This window comes from Artemia franciscana, chromosome 14 (genome assembly GCF_032884065.1).
Source record: "Artemia franciscana chromosome 14, ASM3288406v1, whole genome shotgun sequence".
Taxonomy (NCBI): Eukaryota; Metazoa; Arthropoda; class Branchiopoda; order Anostraca; family Artemiidae; genus Artemia; species Artemia franciscana.
Window position 1 is genome coordinate 34112617 of NC_088876.1, and position 17476 is coordinate 34130092.

Here is a 17476-nt window from a genome sequence, read left to right on the forward strand (position 1 = left end):
CAAATGATATTTTTTAATATCTATGGGGGGGTAGACAGATTTGTAGTTTTTTTCACCGAAAATCGCAAAAAAAAAAAACATTTTCAATGGAAATACACCAAAAATTATTTTCCGAAATTCAGAGGAAGGGGTTACAAAAAATCTAGGGGGCACAGGCCTTTATTTGCCTCCCCCAACTTCATTGAAGCAACTGGTAGGTAGAAATATCCTCTTAGTTTTTGCTGTTGCAACTTTATACTGACTCAGTCTTGTAAAATGATGGTTTAGAACTTTAGGCTAATGAGCAACAAACTTGCAGCTAACATTGTGACATCTTTTGTCTACGTAGTAGAACTAGAACACACATTGGCATATCGGAAGACACATAATTGGCTCTAATCAAAGTCACTTTTATTCGTATGCCATTTGGCAAGGACCTATGTTTCATTTAGCCCCAGACGAATGGCCAAACAGCACAGAGATGTCAAACCCTAGAATTTATGCATTAGACTATTATTGGATATTTTGGCAGTTCTGCTTCGAGAAAAGGAAAATAAATATTCGGTTCTCGTAGAAGCCCTCAACCTCGTAATACATTTCACAGGGAAGAAGGGGTTTACAGTGTTTACCTTGTTGGTTTACGTTTTTTCTCTAAAAAAAAAAATACCACCGTTTAATTTAAGTAAATAAAAATAAAAATCTTATTCCCATTTTTAGTTCCTGGCAAAATTATGCTGTCCGTTCACTTTTTGAATATTTATTCCCTAAAAATGTTGTGTTTGAAGTAAGCGTCATTGACCTAGAGGTTTCGTAATACAAATTCCGTAATACATTTCACTGGGAAGAAGGGATTTAAAGTGTTTACCTTTTTTTTCTAACCGGGATTTGGATTTTGATCCATATCATGTCACTATTTTAATGCTGTCAGTTTAACCATATGGAACACTGTGGCACCCTCTATAAAAATCACGGCAGGATGTCAGTATTTTCGTAATCTTTATTGACCGAACAAAGAATGTTACCGAACTTATTTCTTTTTACCAAGTGAACAAAAATATTGGGGGGAGGGGTTCCTCTTCAGAAAACCAAAAACAGGGATGCCGGACCTTAGAATTTATCAATTTAACTCGTTATTAGATATTTTGGTAGTTTCACTTCGAAAAGGAAATAAAACTATCCGTTTCTCGTAGAAGATACTTACTTGAACTTCATGCTCAGTTATAAAACACCTGCCTTCACTTTCGAGATCTTTTATTTCTTCGTCAGTAAAATCGACCAAATCAGCATAGTCCTCAACCTTTTGGTTAAGATTTGCACCAAAAATACTGGTTAATCCTTCTTCAGCACGAACAGGTGTACATGATGATCTACAATAAGTGGCAACACCTTCAAGTAAAATAAATATTTACTTTAGTAGCTCAGGGAAAGACCTGGTGCATAAGGAAGGCCTTGAGTATGTCTTCAAGACCTTCTTTGAGAGAAAAAAATGTAGGACGAGAAAATAAATGGCCAGAAAAGTGGGCTTGAAACCTCTTTTCCCAGTCACTTTTCATAGAAGGCACTGAAACTTGGGAGGCGTCTAATTCGATTAAAATTGAATGTTCTCGCAGCAAGAGGTCGCGAAAAAAGTTTCATCAGTATTTTTGTATATAAAAAAATAAATAGGCATACAAAAGTAAAAGAATAAGGACCTAGATAGTAGTTTTGTAAAGAGTATTTTGGCAGGCCTAAATATATTTTATCTTCTTTTTCTTCTTGTTCGGATTAGTGTAGAGACACTTTCACATAATTTCAAGACCAGAATCAAATTCTGAGCCCTGCAGTGTATTGCTATGGCTGAGTTCAAACTTTGGGTGAAGTGCTACTAAGCTGAGACTAGAACCACTGCGCCATTACAGGACAATGTTTTATCAACGAGCCATGCTCTTTGAGTCCATCTATAGAATTCTGAGAATACGCAGAGTAATCGTGAGTGACAACCATAGGAATGGAAGAAAGAATAGAGTACAAATTCTGCAATAAACTTTTCTCTGTAAGAAAAAAAGTCAATGGTAATATTTTTCTGAATAAAATAGGAATGGAAATAGGAATTTGAGCGAATACAATACCTCATTCTGAGTACTATAGGCTACCCGAAAGAATGAAAATCTTTTTGTCTCAATGAAGGGAGATAACCCCCTCCTCTATCTATATTTATCTTAAGGCCCATGGAGAGTTAGACAATTTGAGCATTAAATACGCTCTTTTTGTCGTCTGCTCACTCCCTTTTTTCCCTTATAATAAGGAGGGGGATCTCGCGAGAAACTTATTTTGCATGCAAAAGAACTAGTTAGGCTTTAAAATTACAAAGATATTTGTTTTAACATAAATTTCTTGTCCTTGTTTATCAAAATGTGTTGCTTGCAATTTCATATCTCAAAATTATGACACAAACCTGACAAAGCGATCGAGCAAAAAAAATGTTTCGTGAGATCAGTAAGCTGTTGACTGAACCTAACAACAAAGAAAAAAATACAGCATATAGTCTCCGAGTGTTTACATTATCTGAAAAAAAAATACGGGTAACTAGGAAAAATTGGAATGAGTTTGAAACTTTACGGTAAAAGGTGGAGACCGTTATAAACAGCCTAAAACCGGGGGCGTTAATTTTCGAAAATATAAGAGGGGTATATACCAGAATCCAGGGGGGTGGCAATTTTTTTCGATTCTTTAAATAAAAATACCGAAAAACATTTTTCGAAAATCCAAGAGGACAAAAACCTAGCGGGCATCCCTATCCCTCAATTGGCATCCCTGTGTGAATGTTTTTATTAATTACTCAACGATTCACAAAACGACTGAAAGAAGACCTCTAGAAACTTAAAATTCCCGGTAATAAGTTCCATCATCTGAACGGAAATTCTTGATCTGTATTCTCAATTTGAAAGGCCAAGGTATTTCCAGGTAGATCTGCCACTCCTTCGTGATTTATTCCATATTCATACTTTTAAAGTCATGCTTCTTCCTTGATTTTTTTTTCAATTTCCAGACTTAACAAATTTCATTTTAGAGCAAAAAACATTTTATGTGATTAGTCAACTATTCCAACTATAGAGTGTTCCAGACTTGAAATGCTGATAAGATTAGATAAAGATAAGATTTATTCATCACGAAACACACATACAATATTACATTTTACTATTTCCCCAAAGGCTCTTTGGCCTGTAAAAAGGGGGGAAATGAACGAGCCACTTACTCAGAGAAGAAAAAAAAATAATCACTTACTCACAGAGAGAAGAGCAAAAAGGAGAAGAGAGGAAAGTATAAATAAAATGAAAAACTATAGAAAACAAAACTAAATAGACTAATAGATTGAACAGACTAAATTAATTATGTAGATCTGTAGGTAAAATAGACTCCAATGAAATAATAAGGAAATATATATGCATACATACACGCATATACACATATAAAAAGAGATAAAATAATTTCTAAGAAGCCAATGAATTTTTAATAATTTTTTTTGAACAAACCGAATGAGTGGCACCTTCGAGCTGATTCGGGCAACTTATTCCATACAATATAACTCGCAATTAAAGGATTAAAGTCTGACCTTACACAAGGAGTAAAAGGAACTTGAATATGATTTTCGGTATTGCGAAGATTATAATTATTCTGATCAGAGGTGAAAGATGGCTGAACACTTAGGGGACAGGGGAGGTCACCATGAAGCTGAGAAAAAGTAAAACATGCACACGAAAGAATATACAGTGACTCGAGATCAAGTAATGGGATAACTCTTGAACGGTTAGTTTCCTTAATGAGGTTTCTAGCTTTATTATAAACCTTAGAAAGTGGTTTTAACAGTGAAGGAAAGGTAGACATCCATACTATTGGACAGTAGGAAACGTAAGATCGGATCAAGGAGTGAAAAAGGATTTCCAAAATTGATCCAGGGAAAATATGTTTGAGTTTCCTTAAAATACCGAGACTCCTGCATATCTTCATTTTAATCAAATCAGTGTGACGCTTGAAAGACAAGTTTTTATCAACAAGAATGCCCAAAAAACGAACATATAGATCTTTAGATCTGTGAATTATCCCATTTGGCTGATGAATTTCTGATAACTTGGGATAAATCTGAGAAACATGCGAAAATATCAAAAAATTGGATTTTGAATAATTTAGGGTAAGAAAATTAGCATCAAGCCATGAAATTACTCTCTCAAACAAGTATTCCAAGTTTAATCGAAGCTCGGATTCACAGTTCCCCGAAGTGCCGAGTGTGCTATCATCAGCAAAACAAACAAGGACATCAGAAGATGGCGAACTATAGCTGGCACTATGGGCAAGGGCGTAAAAAAGATCATTTATATAAATCAAAAATAGCACTGGCCCTAAAACTGATCCCTGGGGGACGCCAAAATTCACTTGTGATTGACAGAAATTAAATTGTGGATTGACAGAAATTAACCTATCATTCAAATAAGATTGAAACCAAGAAAATACATTACCCCTAATACCAAAATGAAACATCTTCGATAGAAGAATTTCATGGGTTAAGGAATCGAATGCCTTGCGAATATCCAGGAATATAGCAGCCGGAATTAATCCCGAATCCAATTCAGAATGTATAAAATTCAAAAGGGTCATACAGACATGCTCAGTGGAGTGCTTCATTCGGAAACCAAATTGAAAATCATTAAGAAACTCTTTAGATTTTAGAAATTTAAGCAGACGAGAAAGCATAGCCTTTTCGAAGATTTTACTAAATACTGATAAAATTGAAATTGGTCGATAATTTGCTGGATCATTTCTTGGTCCACCTTTATACAGAACAATAATCCAGGCACGCTTGAGAGGATCTGGAAAAACCCCATATTTAAATGAAAGATTAACAAGTTTTGTAAGAGGCACAACTATTGAAGGAAGAATAGATTTAACTACCTTAGTAGGAATAGAATCTGGCCCAGATGAAGATGAGTCTTTCAAGCCATTAACAATTTTAGTAATTTCAATTTCTGTTACTGGCTCTAGAAACATAGACTTAACACAAAACGGCCCGAGGTAAGATCTAAAGTCCGACTTAGACCGAGATAAAGTAGCTGTGGAAGCGATATTATTACCAATACTAGCGAAAAATGAAGTAAATGCTTCTTGGACATTAAGCTCACCCTCTACAGTCTCATCACCAATGACCAGACTCATAGGTAAAGAGCTATATTGAGAACCAGGTTTAAGCACATAATTTATTACCTTCCAAGTTTTACGAATATCCTTATTACACGCAGCAAAATTATTTAGATAATAGAGAGATTTGGCTTTCCTACACAAGGAATTATATATATTCCGGTAAATCTTGAATTGACAAAGACGAATAGCACTCGTTGAAAGTTTAGCGCATTTATAACACCTCCAGAGATTATTTTTCCTTCTCCAGCTTTTGAGAAGTCCGGATGTCTTTGATAATTTGGTTTGGAACGAGAGTCAGTGGTGTGATCCTGTAAGCTCAGCCAGAGTCGACCCAGCTCTAAATGGGTACCCGGGAGAAATCTGGGGAGAAAACACAGGAGGTGTCCGATGATTTAAACTCAACCACGTATTGCACTCCTGGACAGAGGCATTGAATAACGAGATCGGTACCTGCACAGCGCAGACCATTGGTCAGCATACGAAAAGGAGATCGAGTACAGATTTTTTATAATAAACAGATAAAAGATAAATTATAATGTAATATAAGATATCAAATACAAATATACAATGTATATATATATATATATATATATATATATATATATATATATATATATATATATATACTAGCTGTTGGGGTGGCGCTTCGCGCCACCCCAACACCTAGTTGGTGGGGGCGCTTCGCGCCCCCCCCAAGCCCCCCCGCGCGCGTAAGTCGTTACGCGCCATAATAGTTACGCGCCATTGTAGTTGTGTCCCTATGTCCCACCTGTGAATATAGATATATATATATATATATGGTTTTAACTACGTAAAACTTGCGAATATACAACATTCTTTGCTGTCCCATTGTCTTTGCATATAAATAGATTGTCAGGTTATCCCCCTGTTTCCCCCGGTGTCCCCGTTGTAGTTGTGTCCCTGTGTCCCGGTCGTCATTTATATTCCCTGTGTCCCGGGTCCCGGTCATCATTTGTATCCCGGTGTCCCGGTCTGTATATACATTCGTTTTTTAGTTTTGTTTTTCTCCTTTATTTTTTTCCTTTTTTTTTCTTTTTTAGCTTATTTAGATTTTTAGATTTTTTAGTTTTTTTTATTAGTTTTTAGTTTTTATTTCTTTTTAGTTTTTTTGTCCCGGTCGTCATTTATATCCCCCTGTTTCCCCCGGTGTCCCCGTTGTAGTTGTGTCCCTGTGTCCCGGTCGTTATTTATATTCCCTGTGTCCCGGTCGTCATTTGTATCCCGGTGTACCGGTCTGTATATACATTCGTTTTTTAGTTTTGTTTTTCTCCTTTATTTTTTTCCTTTTTTTTTCTTTTTTAGTTTATTTAGATTTTTAGATTTTTTAGTTTTTTTATTAGTTTTTAGTTTTTTTTTCTTTTTAGTTTTTTTGTAGTTTTTACCTTCTTTTTAGTTTTGTTAATTTTTTTTTTTACTTGTGTCCTGGTCGTCATTTATACTCCCTGTGTCCCGGTGCTTTGTTGATTGCTAATCGAACATTCCTTTTGTCCTGGTCGCTTTCTCTTTGAGTGTCGTCATTTATTTTTTTCTTTTTTAGTTCTTTTAGTTTTTACCTTTTTTAGTTTTTTTTTAGTTTTTAGTTTTTTTAGTTTTTTACCTTTTTTTAGTTTTTTTAGTTTTTTAGCTTTTTTATTTTTTTTATTAGTTTTTAGTTTTTTTGTAGTTTTTGCCTTTTTTTTTAGTTTTTTGTCCTGGTCGCTTTCTCTTTGAGTGTCGTCATTTATTAGTTTTTTCCTTTTTTTTTTAGTTTTTTATTGGTTTTTACCTTTATTTTAGCTTATTTTTCAGTTTTTTCCTTTTTTTTAGTTTTTTTTTATTTTTTATTTTTTTTAGTTTTTTACCTTTTTTTAGTTTTTTTAGTTTTTTTAGTTTTTTAGCTTTTTTACTTTTTTTATTAGTTTTTAGTTTTTTTTTGTAGTTTTTGCCTTTTTTTAGTTTTTTCAGTTTTTTTTTTAGTTTTTTATTGGTTTTTACCTTTATAGTTTTTTTAGTTTTTTAGCTTTTTTATTTTTTTTATTAGTTTTTAGTTTTTTTTGTAGTTTTTGCCTTTTTTTAGTTTTTTCAGTTTTGACGTCACCTAATCCAGTTTTTTCAGGTGACGTCACCTGACACATCCATCCACACATCCATCCACACATCCACAGACAGACAACTTATTTTTATATATATAGATATATATATATATATATATATATGTACATTATTTATTTGTATTTTATATCTTATATTACATTAGAATTTATCATTTATCTGTTTATTATATAAGGGTTGGCTACCTGAAAAAAAAAGTTTTTTTTTAACTGAAAGTAAGGAGCGACATTAAAACTTCTTAAAACGAGCAGAAATTATTCCGTATATGAAAGGGACTGTCCCCTCCTCAAGGCCCCGCTCTTTCGCTAAACTTTTTTATTGTTTTAAAAAGTAGAGTTGTGAAAAAGAGTCAAACTTTGTCGTAAACAGCGAGGCGTTGAGCAGGGGAGAGTCCCTTTCATATACGGAATAATTTCTGTTCGTTTTAAGCTTTAATGTCACTCCTTACTTTTATTTCAAAAAAACCTGTTTTCTTTATTTAATTTCTGAACGTTTTTAAATTAATGCAGGTTTTGGTTTTAGCTTACTGTACGCGAATAACTAAAATGAAATTTGCATATTAATTTTACCTTTTTTGGCTATATGGCTTTTTCAGAAGTTTTGATAGGAAGATTTTGAGGAAAAACGAGGCGGGGGAGGGGGCCTAGCTGCCCTCCAATTTTTTGGCTACTGAAAAAGTCTACTAGAATTCTTAATTTATTTACGAACGTTTTCATTAGTAATAAATATGCGTAACTTACAAATTAACTCTCGTATATCATATCATGGGGTATATCATATACCCCATGAGTATATCATATATGGGGGGGGGGTTGCCCCTTTGTCAATACATCCCTCTTTATACTAAAGTTCAGAATTTGTTCCAATTCTATAATAATGACCCGGGAAACATAAAGGCCCTTTAATTAGAATAAATAGCTCTTTTAAAATTATTAAAAAATACTTTAGCGCAGAGCAAGGTATTTAGTTTGTTTTAAGTTTTAATGTTGATCCTTAGTTTCTATTGAAAAAACTGTTTGTTTTTTTGTTTTTTTATTTCTCATTGTTTTTTTAAATAATGCTGCAAAATCCAGGGCCCCCTTCATGAAAATTCTCTTCCCCCATGGAAAAATATTCTCACGTAACAAATGACCCCCCAACCCCACCATACAAAATCCTCCCTGAAAACGTCCATATACTTCCCAATAACTATATGTATATGTAATAATATATGTAATACTATATGTAAATAATGGACAAAGTTCATAACTTGCAGCCCTATCCCCGGGGACTGTGGGGGATTAGGTCATCCTCAAAGATATATTTATTAGATTTTCGACTTTGCTCAACAAAATGGCTATCTCAAAATCTTGATCCGGTGACGTTGGGAAAAATGAGCGTGGGAGGAGGCCTAGTTGCCCTCCAATTTTTTGGTCACTTAAAAAGAGCACTAGAGCATTTAATTCCCGTTAGAATGAGCCCTCTCGCGACATTCTAGGACCACTGAATCAATACAGTCATCCCTGAAAACAAAAAACAAAACAAAAAAAAATAAATACTCACCCGTGATCTTTCTTCAGGCAAAAATTACAAAATTCCGCATTTTTGCAGATATGAGCTTGAGCCTCTACAATAGAATTTTCTGATACGCTGAATCTGATGGTTCGATTGTCATAAGATTCTATGACTTTTAGGAGGTGTTATCCCTTTTTCAAAAATAAGGCAAAATTTTCTCCGGCTCGTAACTTTTGACGGGTAAGATTAAATGACGAAACTTATATTTTAAAAATTAGCACAAAAATCCGATTCTTTTGATGTTTTTCGGTTTTTTAGAGTTTCGTTTACTATTAATCCGGTTTGTTCCTTACAACAGTTCATTACCACGAACTGTTTGATCCTGTCTTGAGTAAACTTCTAGGACATCATCGACTAATGCGTTAAATGATAACTGACCTTGATCACCTGAACACTGCTTGAACTATTTGAAATATCAATATGAAGTTTCCATTTTGGTCAGCGTAATGTAACCAAAATGTAACCGCAATGCAACTTTAATGTAACCAAAAAGTAATTGTCACCACAGTAAACATATTTTAAGATTTTTAGCGTCTCATAGTGTCTTTAAGATTATTAACTGTTTTTAAGGTTTTAATACTATTAAGTGTCTTTAAGATTCTTTAAGTGTCTCATATCTCAATCTGTTCACAGACTGGCGCAACAAATACACAGCTTTCATAGTTACAGAACTAAATTTTACCTGAGTAGCCAGTCCGTTTCCTCGAAAAGGCAAAATAAGATGAGAAGTCATCAACGAGGGCTATTGATTCTGTCAGCATATCTCCTGAATAAGAAAAAGAAAAAATAAGTCCTCCACTTGCTTTTGACAATTACCAAAATCGACCATAAGAAAAAAAAACACACAGTATCCATTAACCACTTTGCATATAAAAGATACAAACGGATCTTATTCAGATCATGTTGTATCTACAAGAACAGACTTAACTAATGTCACTTTCCCTAATCATCTTGTAAGTAATTTCCAAACTCACCAAATTTCCTCAATTAATTGGCCTTTAAGCTTTCCCCTGGTATGTAATTAAGTTGAAAAAAAAATTTTTTAGGGACATAGAAGCAAATTATAAACCATAGATAAAGGAACCATGATTTCTTGAAGTACACTGGCCTTCCATAATGTAAAAAAAAGATATGATCAAAAAATGTGGTTTTAGGGCCAAACGAGAACACTGAATAAACAAACAAAGCCAAGGATTGAAACCAAGAATTTGGTTTCATTTCATATAGTTTTTGGGCCTTAATCGAATTTTGTTCATCTCTTAATTTTCGGGGTTTTTTGTTTTGTTTTTCAAATTGACTTTCTACGTTTCTTTTGTTGATTTTTTCTTCGACATTTTTCTCAAATATATTATTTTGTTTCCCGCTGAAGAAGAGAGGCGGTTGTGCTCTCGAAATATTGACTTTGTTTGATCATTCAGTCTCGTTTGGCCTTAAAAACCTCATTTGTGATCGTTTCCTTTTTTTACAAGATAAAGGGAAAAATGCTTGAATGAGAAATAAGAGCAGGATCTCTAAGAAATAAGCGTCAGTTTCTTCAGTATCTGAATGGTCAATCAGAATCTCAGCTTAATATTCAGTATAGCTGATATAGGAGCAGAAACAAATACGTTTCCAGCAAGCAATTATAATTTCATGTTTCAGAAACTTCAATTACAACCAACCAGAAATGTACTTACAAGATATACAGGAGAGAACTTGGCAGTTATTGAAATCACACTGCTAGGAATCAGATGAAAGGGTCAGATATAAGGAATCAGGGCAAGCTTATAGCTTACTACAAGCAATTCCCAGCAAGCAATAACAAGAGTAAAAGCTCTTTTTGCCACATATGGCATATCAAAGTCCCTTATGTCTGGCAATGGGCCTCAGTTTTTATGCAGAAATCATGTAGGAGTAGGAGATGTAAGGATCAGAGACAAGGAATCAGGGTAAGCTTATAGCTTACTACAAGCAACTCCCAGCAAGCAATAACAAGACCAAAGGCTCTTTTTGCCACATATGACATAAAACAACGTTCCTTATGTCTAGCAATGGGCCTCAGTTTTTATTAAATACGTCAAAAGACTTCATAGACATGGAGCGTTGACCAAAAAACATCCAGCCTCAATTATCTCAAATATAATGGATTCAATGGAAAGTTATTCTAAGCTGCAAAACAAATCATAGCTAAAGCCATAAACACCAATCATATATCCATATCTGGCAATGCTAGAGTACCAAAAAATACCAGCTGATGAACTGGCTTCCCCAGCTCAGTTGCCCATGAGCCAAAAACTAAGATCTATTTTTCGTTTACCTCCAAAACGACTGGATTAACAGGAACATTCACCATCATCTCCACCTGGATTGAAAACCTTGCTGCACACCTACAAGCCCAATAGTATCCCAGACGCCATCTCTTCACGCAGCCACATCTGCAGGAAAGGTAACTATCCAACCCAATGATGCTAGAACATCATTTGCAGTGTCATCTTCAGATCAACTCACTCAACTAGTAGCCAACCAGGCACACAAAGAACTACAGTAGACATGCGAAGGAGTCAAAGTGGCTCAACATCAAAACCTACTGAAGGAAAGAAGATAAAGAACATTGTCTTGCTTGCTTGCAGCTGTCCTTACCATTGTGCTATGTCAAATATTTAAGTAATATGCCTACTTTTTATATGTGCTTATATACTTGCGTTTTTGTTACAGGTGCTTGGATTTCCAGAACACCATCAATAGGTGTAAATATTCTGCAATCCTCATGATTGGGGGCAAGCATATTCAGTTGGACCAAGTCAGGGTCAGTTATGAATTGTGAAAGGATCAAACTTGGAGCTATTAAGATTTGGTGCGGAGGGAGGAGGGATAAATATTAAATTTCCTGTAGAACAGATACATTCTGATGATTTTGTTAGTTATTTAATATATCTATCAATTTATCTTTACATTTTTTAACACTTAAAGTACAAAGGATTGTGAAAATGCAATTTGATTGTTTGAGTTGGTTAAGCAGGAACTTATAAAACCATTTGTCTAGAAAAGATCAGGAATTCCATAAAACCCGCGAAACCTCCCAGCAAAACCTTCCATGAAACCAGTTTCAACAAAAACAAACCTTAATACATAGTTATGCAGCTTTTGGTAGAATTTGGAGCCAAAAATAAAATGAAACATGAGTGAAAAATCATCTAAAACATATGGGACTAAATAGGTGTAGTTGTAAAGTGTAGTTGCTTCTTGGTTTCCAAAAAATTACTTTATTATTTTATTTTCATTTATTTATGCTAAAACGAAAAAACAAAAATTCTTATAAGCATAATAAGGTTACTTAGCCCAAGAAGCTTCATCAAATTTAGTTGATTGGAATTGCTTTTTTATTTTCACATTTAAACAAGGCAACACTGGCAAAAATGTGGTAATTCTCTTGAAACTATATAATGTAATTTCAAGATTATGAAGCTACATAATCTTGAAAATTTTAGAAAATCATGTGTTCTGTGTAAACAGGCTCAAAATGGGTCCAATGGGCAAACAATGTTTCTAATTAGGTATTCGTGATTTTTCAAAAGAAAGGATTAAATTTATGCTCAAAGACTACTTGACATAATTAGGCAAAGCAAGGAACCCAAACAAAATCATATTAATTAGTTACACACTGTCATTTTCATCAACTACTAATTTTAATGACAATACAGAAAGTGTTTCCACTTTCCAATCATGTATCCCCATAAAATTTGATGAAGCAAAGTAAAAAAAATTGTGCAAAATAGTATGTAAATTATATAAAATAAAAAGCCAATTCTTGTCCAGACTCACTATATTCCTTCAAATTATTTCAGGAAATTAGCTTTTAGGACCAAAAAGACCATGGGCAACTGCATAGTTTTACCAGGAGGAATTCAACCCTATAACTGTTACTCTGGATTTTGAAAAGAAGAACTGTTTTGCAAGAAAACTGTTGTTGTGTCCTATTATAAGTTTATGCTCTTCTTTCACATTTCCCTCTCCCAAAAACAGGACAAATTAAAAATACCTGTACAACACACATTAATATTTTCAAAATAGCCTAGTAATAATAATAATAATAATTTATTTCTTATCCACAAAAACACAATAAAAATATTAAAATGTGGAGTAAAAACAATGAAATACACACAAAAATGAAAAACATACAAAAAATAAAACTAATGACTATAGAATTTTTTTTGCATTAAATAAAAACACACACAAAAAGAGAACTAGAGAGAAATAAAAAAAAATTAAATACAAACAAGAAATGAAATTCACCAAAAAAAGAAGTCAATGAAAGATAACTATAGAAAAATTTTACAAGTTGATTATGTGGAGAAAGCCCATCAAAAGCAGTAGCCTACCTGAGAGCTCCCTGTGTAGCTTTTCAAACTTCAATGTTATATAAGGTATACCAATTATAATCCAGTTACATGTTCAACTAGGAATGAAAAGGAGAAACTTACAGTACCTGAAATAACTACTCCAGATTCTTTTTAAATTAATTTTTTTTTAGGATGGGGTACTCACTTGTTATTTTGGTTTCCTGAAAGCAGACTATGTCATAAGGTTTCCTCAGCTCTGTATTATAATTCTTATTTGATCTAATCCCATTAATGTTCCAAGTAACAACAGAAAACATTTGTTGAGAATACTAACAAAGAGTAATCAAAGCTGAAATGAGAAAAAAAACTATATCAAGCTAAGAAAAATATGTGCAACCTAGTAAAGGATGAACCATGGCCTATAGTAGGCCTAACCAGAAATTAAAAAATGTGTTATAAATTGGCAAGTGAGAAAAATTAGTATTTCTAGCTGATTCAGGAATGGAATTGTTATCTAAACTAGTCTTAACAGTAAAATATTATTTTGAAAACGAAATTAAGAGAATTTTAAAAACCCCTAAACAAATGGTTTTGGACCAAAACAAAAAGTACAAAATTTGGATCATCAAAGGCAAAACCCTATACAGGAAACTTACAGTCACTTGGATTAATCAACATGTAAAATCACTTTTTTGCATGGTTAGTACTGATGTGTCCTTTCGTGTTTTTTTCTCCACTGAAGGCAAAGCAACACAACATCATAGAGAGCTGTTTAAGGGCCCATTTCAAAAGAAATTGCTACATTTATGTGCTTTTGCAATTGACAAAATTGTATTATACAAAAAGGAAAAAAGAAACAACTGTACACAGATTTAAAATAAGATAGAGTGAGGAGGGGGCTCAATGAATATTGTTAGTTTATTGCTCTTCAGTACTTTATTTAGATCCTTATATGCATAGGGGTGGGGCAATTTTACCCTCTACTTCCACCAGTGCAGAATTGAGAAAAAATATACACATTACATTCAACAAGACAATTTAAAGAGACAAAGTTAAAAAACAATCACTAAAATGCGAGAGCTCTTTCTCAATTTTTTTTTTTTTTTTTTTTTTTTTTTTTTTTTTTTTTTTTTTTTTTTTTTTTTGTTAGTGTTTGTGTTCAATGTTTGACTTCTTAGATTATCCTGTGGACTTTTTCTTTTATAATATTTTTTATTCGAAAAAAGATTCTGCTGTATGTTAGGCAGACATGGTAACCGCTACACCATGGTAGTATTATTTTATGTTTCTCTAAAATTTGAACATATGAGCATTCAATTTTTGTCTTTACTGCAATTTTAAGGATAAATCAACATATCAGCTGTAATCTTAATTTACATAATTCAAAATGGATGGAATGTTTTAATTCCACAAAGACACAGGAAAAAAGATCTTCAAAGGAGTTTTTCATTCATGATAGGTCTATTTGGACAAGAGAAGCTTTCTAAGTATCAGCTTTTTCTTTCACTTTCAATTTATTCATGCCTTTTTTATTTTCCTGCTTTTTCTTCTTATTAAAGCATCCCATTAAGTACATCAGATACTTTCTAGTTATCAAGTTTTTTAATTACAGAAAAATAAATCTTTCAAAGAAAAATAAAGAGCCATGACAAACCTAGGAAGCACAAATAGGGTCCCATAATAAATCTAACTTAATACAGCCAGAAATTATTATCAAAGAATATATATAACCCCAAAAAACAGACATTAAAATAAATAAACATATCAAACATAAAGATAATGAAAACTGCCATAGACAGATAATAAATCTCAAAAAAATAAAAATTATAATGAATACTTTAATTAAATTTAAACTGACAAAATTACTACAAACAAAACTTTGTTGGTCAAAACTGAAAAGTATTTTGACTCATATACTTAGTTTTAAGTACATACTTATATGAACCTTTATAAAGATCAGGTATTTCTAATGAGTTTGGCTTTTATTTCAATGTTTTAGGATAAACAGAGGAGGTGATGAGCAATAACATACAGAGTTTTAGTTAGATGAAAATAAGCTATAAAGTGGCCACTATTTGCCAAGTGAAATCCAAAATATAAATTGATAATGTACTTGCACTTTTTATACATTTACTTTCTATTATACTAATTGCCTTAAAAATAACAATGTTATAAAAGCCACACCACTTTGCAAAAAAATAGCTAACCCAAATTTTATGACAGCCAAAAAAGTAATGATATCAATATTTCCATCCCTGTGCCATAGCAAGACTCAAAAACAAGTTCTCAACAGCAAAAAGAAGTTAAAATATTGTTATTCAACCCTTCTGCACAATCCTGTAATATCTTTTTGACAGGCTAAAAAAAAGTTGGGATTTTAAATTTCTCCTCCTTGTTATTACAAAATGAAGATTTTAGCTTGCCAGTTGGTTTTTGCTATAATACAGACAGATTTTCTTGATAAATTTACATTTCATTCAATAATTTTGGGCAGTATACATTATCAGTAGGCTAAAATCTAACAGAGACCCAGAAAGTAACTGAAAGTTTGTTTTAAACTTGTTTCTGAAAGAAAAAGTTAACAATTAAAAACTTTTAATAGCTCAACTACTAAAAACCAATTACAAAAAAATTGTATTTGTCCCAGCCAAGCAAGCAGTCCCAACCCCAAATCTGCCACTACTTTAGGGGGGAGCATAAACCCTCTGTACCCCCACCTGTATCTGTCACTGTCTTTACCCTGACATAAGCCTTACCCACTCCCCCTTAGGTGCAAAATATACCTAAGTTGCATTTAGTCTATGCAATGCAATGAGTTTTCTGTAGGCTAGGTCAATCTTTTCTTTGAAGTAATTTAACAGTTTACCAAAATAAAGGGAAATGCATTGCAAATATACAATTCAGTATATATGTTTGCAAATTAGGGGAGAAGGAGGTAAATTTCATTTCCAAAGCAAACAAATATTATACTTGGATTCAGGAGAAATTCTAATTCTAAAGGTAGCCTACTTCTTGGGTAAGCCTTATATTAATCAAATATTTACCAAATGTTCTATACTATTTCCTTGAATTATACACAGGCTAGGACCAAATAAGAGACCATAAGGGGGGGTGTAGTGCATTTTCAGAAAAATGTCAAATATAGGCCTATACAAAATGACCCAGTTCATGAGCTGGTACAAATTTACAGCCTACAGGTACACCTGCAATCTCTTTCCGTTCATACACTTAAAAAATAAAAATCTAGATTACGAATTCACTTCACCGTCTAAATCATTGAAAAAACATATCATAGGATATCTTTTTAAATTTTTTTGCGGAAATTGTTCTTGTTGCCATAACAAAAATATGTTTGGACTTTTCGCAAGTCCTAAGCATAGTACAAAATGTATATGTTGAATTGTGCTAAATTTGCAAATGTTGGAGACCTAGAAATCCTTAGAATCGCCACTGAAGTTTTCCTTTCCAAAAACAGGCAAACTAAACTATTATCTTCCTGTCCTTAGGACTCTTTTGTTGGATTAATATATTTTTCTATTTGGGCCTTTTAATTCGTTTTTTATGAGCCAGATTAAAATAGTTTAAAGTGACAAAAGTAACCTACATTTCGTATGTTGTAACGTTGGACACAGAAGAATGAAATCCTTTTCAAGGGCAACTAGAACTTTTATTTTAAATCGAATGAGCCTCTCCAAATATTTCACGACTACTCCTTTACATAAGAACCTTGTATGTTAACAATGGGCGGCTTGCATAACTTACAGACCTTGCCATGAGGCTCTGGGGGATTTCGTCACTCAAAAGGCACAGTCGTTTGGTCTCTGAACTATTTTGAACAAATTAAGTATCTTAATATTTTGACCAGATATTGGGGGGGCTAGTTGCCTTCCGACTGCTTTTGACTTAAAAAGAGCACTAGAACTTCCTACTTCCAATTAAATGAGCCCCCTTCCTAATTTTAAATGACCATCTCTTCCACAAAAAAATTTCTGTATTGACAATGGGTCACTAGCATAACTTATGACCCTTGCCTCGTGGGCTTTGGAGGGGTGACAATCCAGAAGACATATTTACTGGATCTTTCAACTATGTTAAACAAAACGGTAATCCTAAAATTTTGATTGGATATGCCTGGGAAAAGAAATAAGAGTGGAGAACACTTTTGATTCTCAAAAAGGACACAAGCACTTTCAATTTCCAATCTAATGAACTTATTTGAAAGTTTGTACAACAACTTCTTTTATCCGAAATGCCTTGGTCGAAAAAAACAAAACAACAAATAATACATTGTGCACACTCTGCTCTTTACTTAGCCAGGACGCTACTGTGCTGCCTATGAT

General features: G+C 33.3%; 1 protein-coding gene across 5 annotated transcripts in view; it reads right to left on the reverse strand.

The window, feature by feature from the left end:
* The window catches only part of LOC136035626 (DNA-(apurinic or apyrimidinic site) endonuclease 2-like), a 46822-nt gene extending 30343 nt beyond the window's left edge, over positions 1 to 16479 (reverse strand). For 3 of the 5 annotated variants that reach the window (XM_065717519.1, XM_065717520.1, XM_065717516.1), the window contains exons 1-4: positions 16402 to 16479; positions 13342 to 13485; positions 9500 to 9583; positions 1181 to 1365 (exon numbers count right to left, since the gene is read on the reverse strand). In XM_065717519.1, coding sequence (XP_065573591.1) covers positions 1181 to 1365; positions 9500 to 9583; positions 13342 to 13453 — 381 coding nt within the window. In that variant the 5' untranslated portion in view covers positions 13454 to 13485; positions 16402 to 16479. Of the gene's footprint in view, positions 1 to 1180; positions 1366 to 9499; positions 9584 to 13341; positions 13486 to 16180; positions 16307 to 16388 lie in introns of those variants that run through there. The other 2 variants (XM_065717518.1, XM_065717517.1) reach the window with 2 other exon arrangements.
* Between the last annotated feature and the right edge of the window lie 997 nt (positions 16480 to 17476).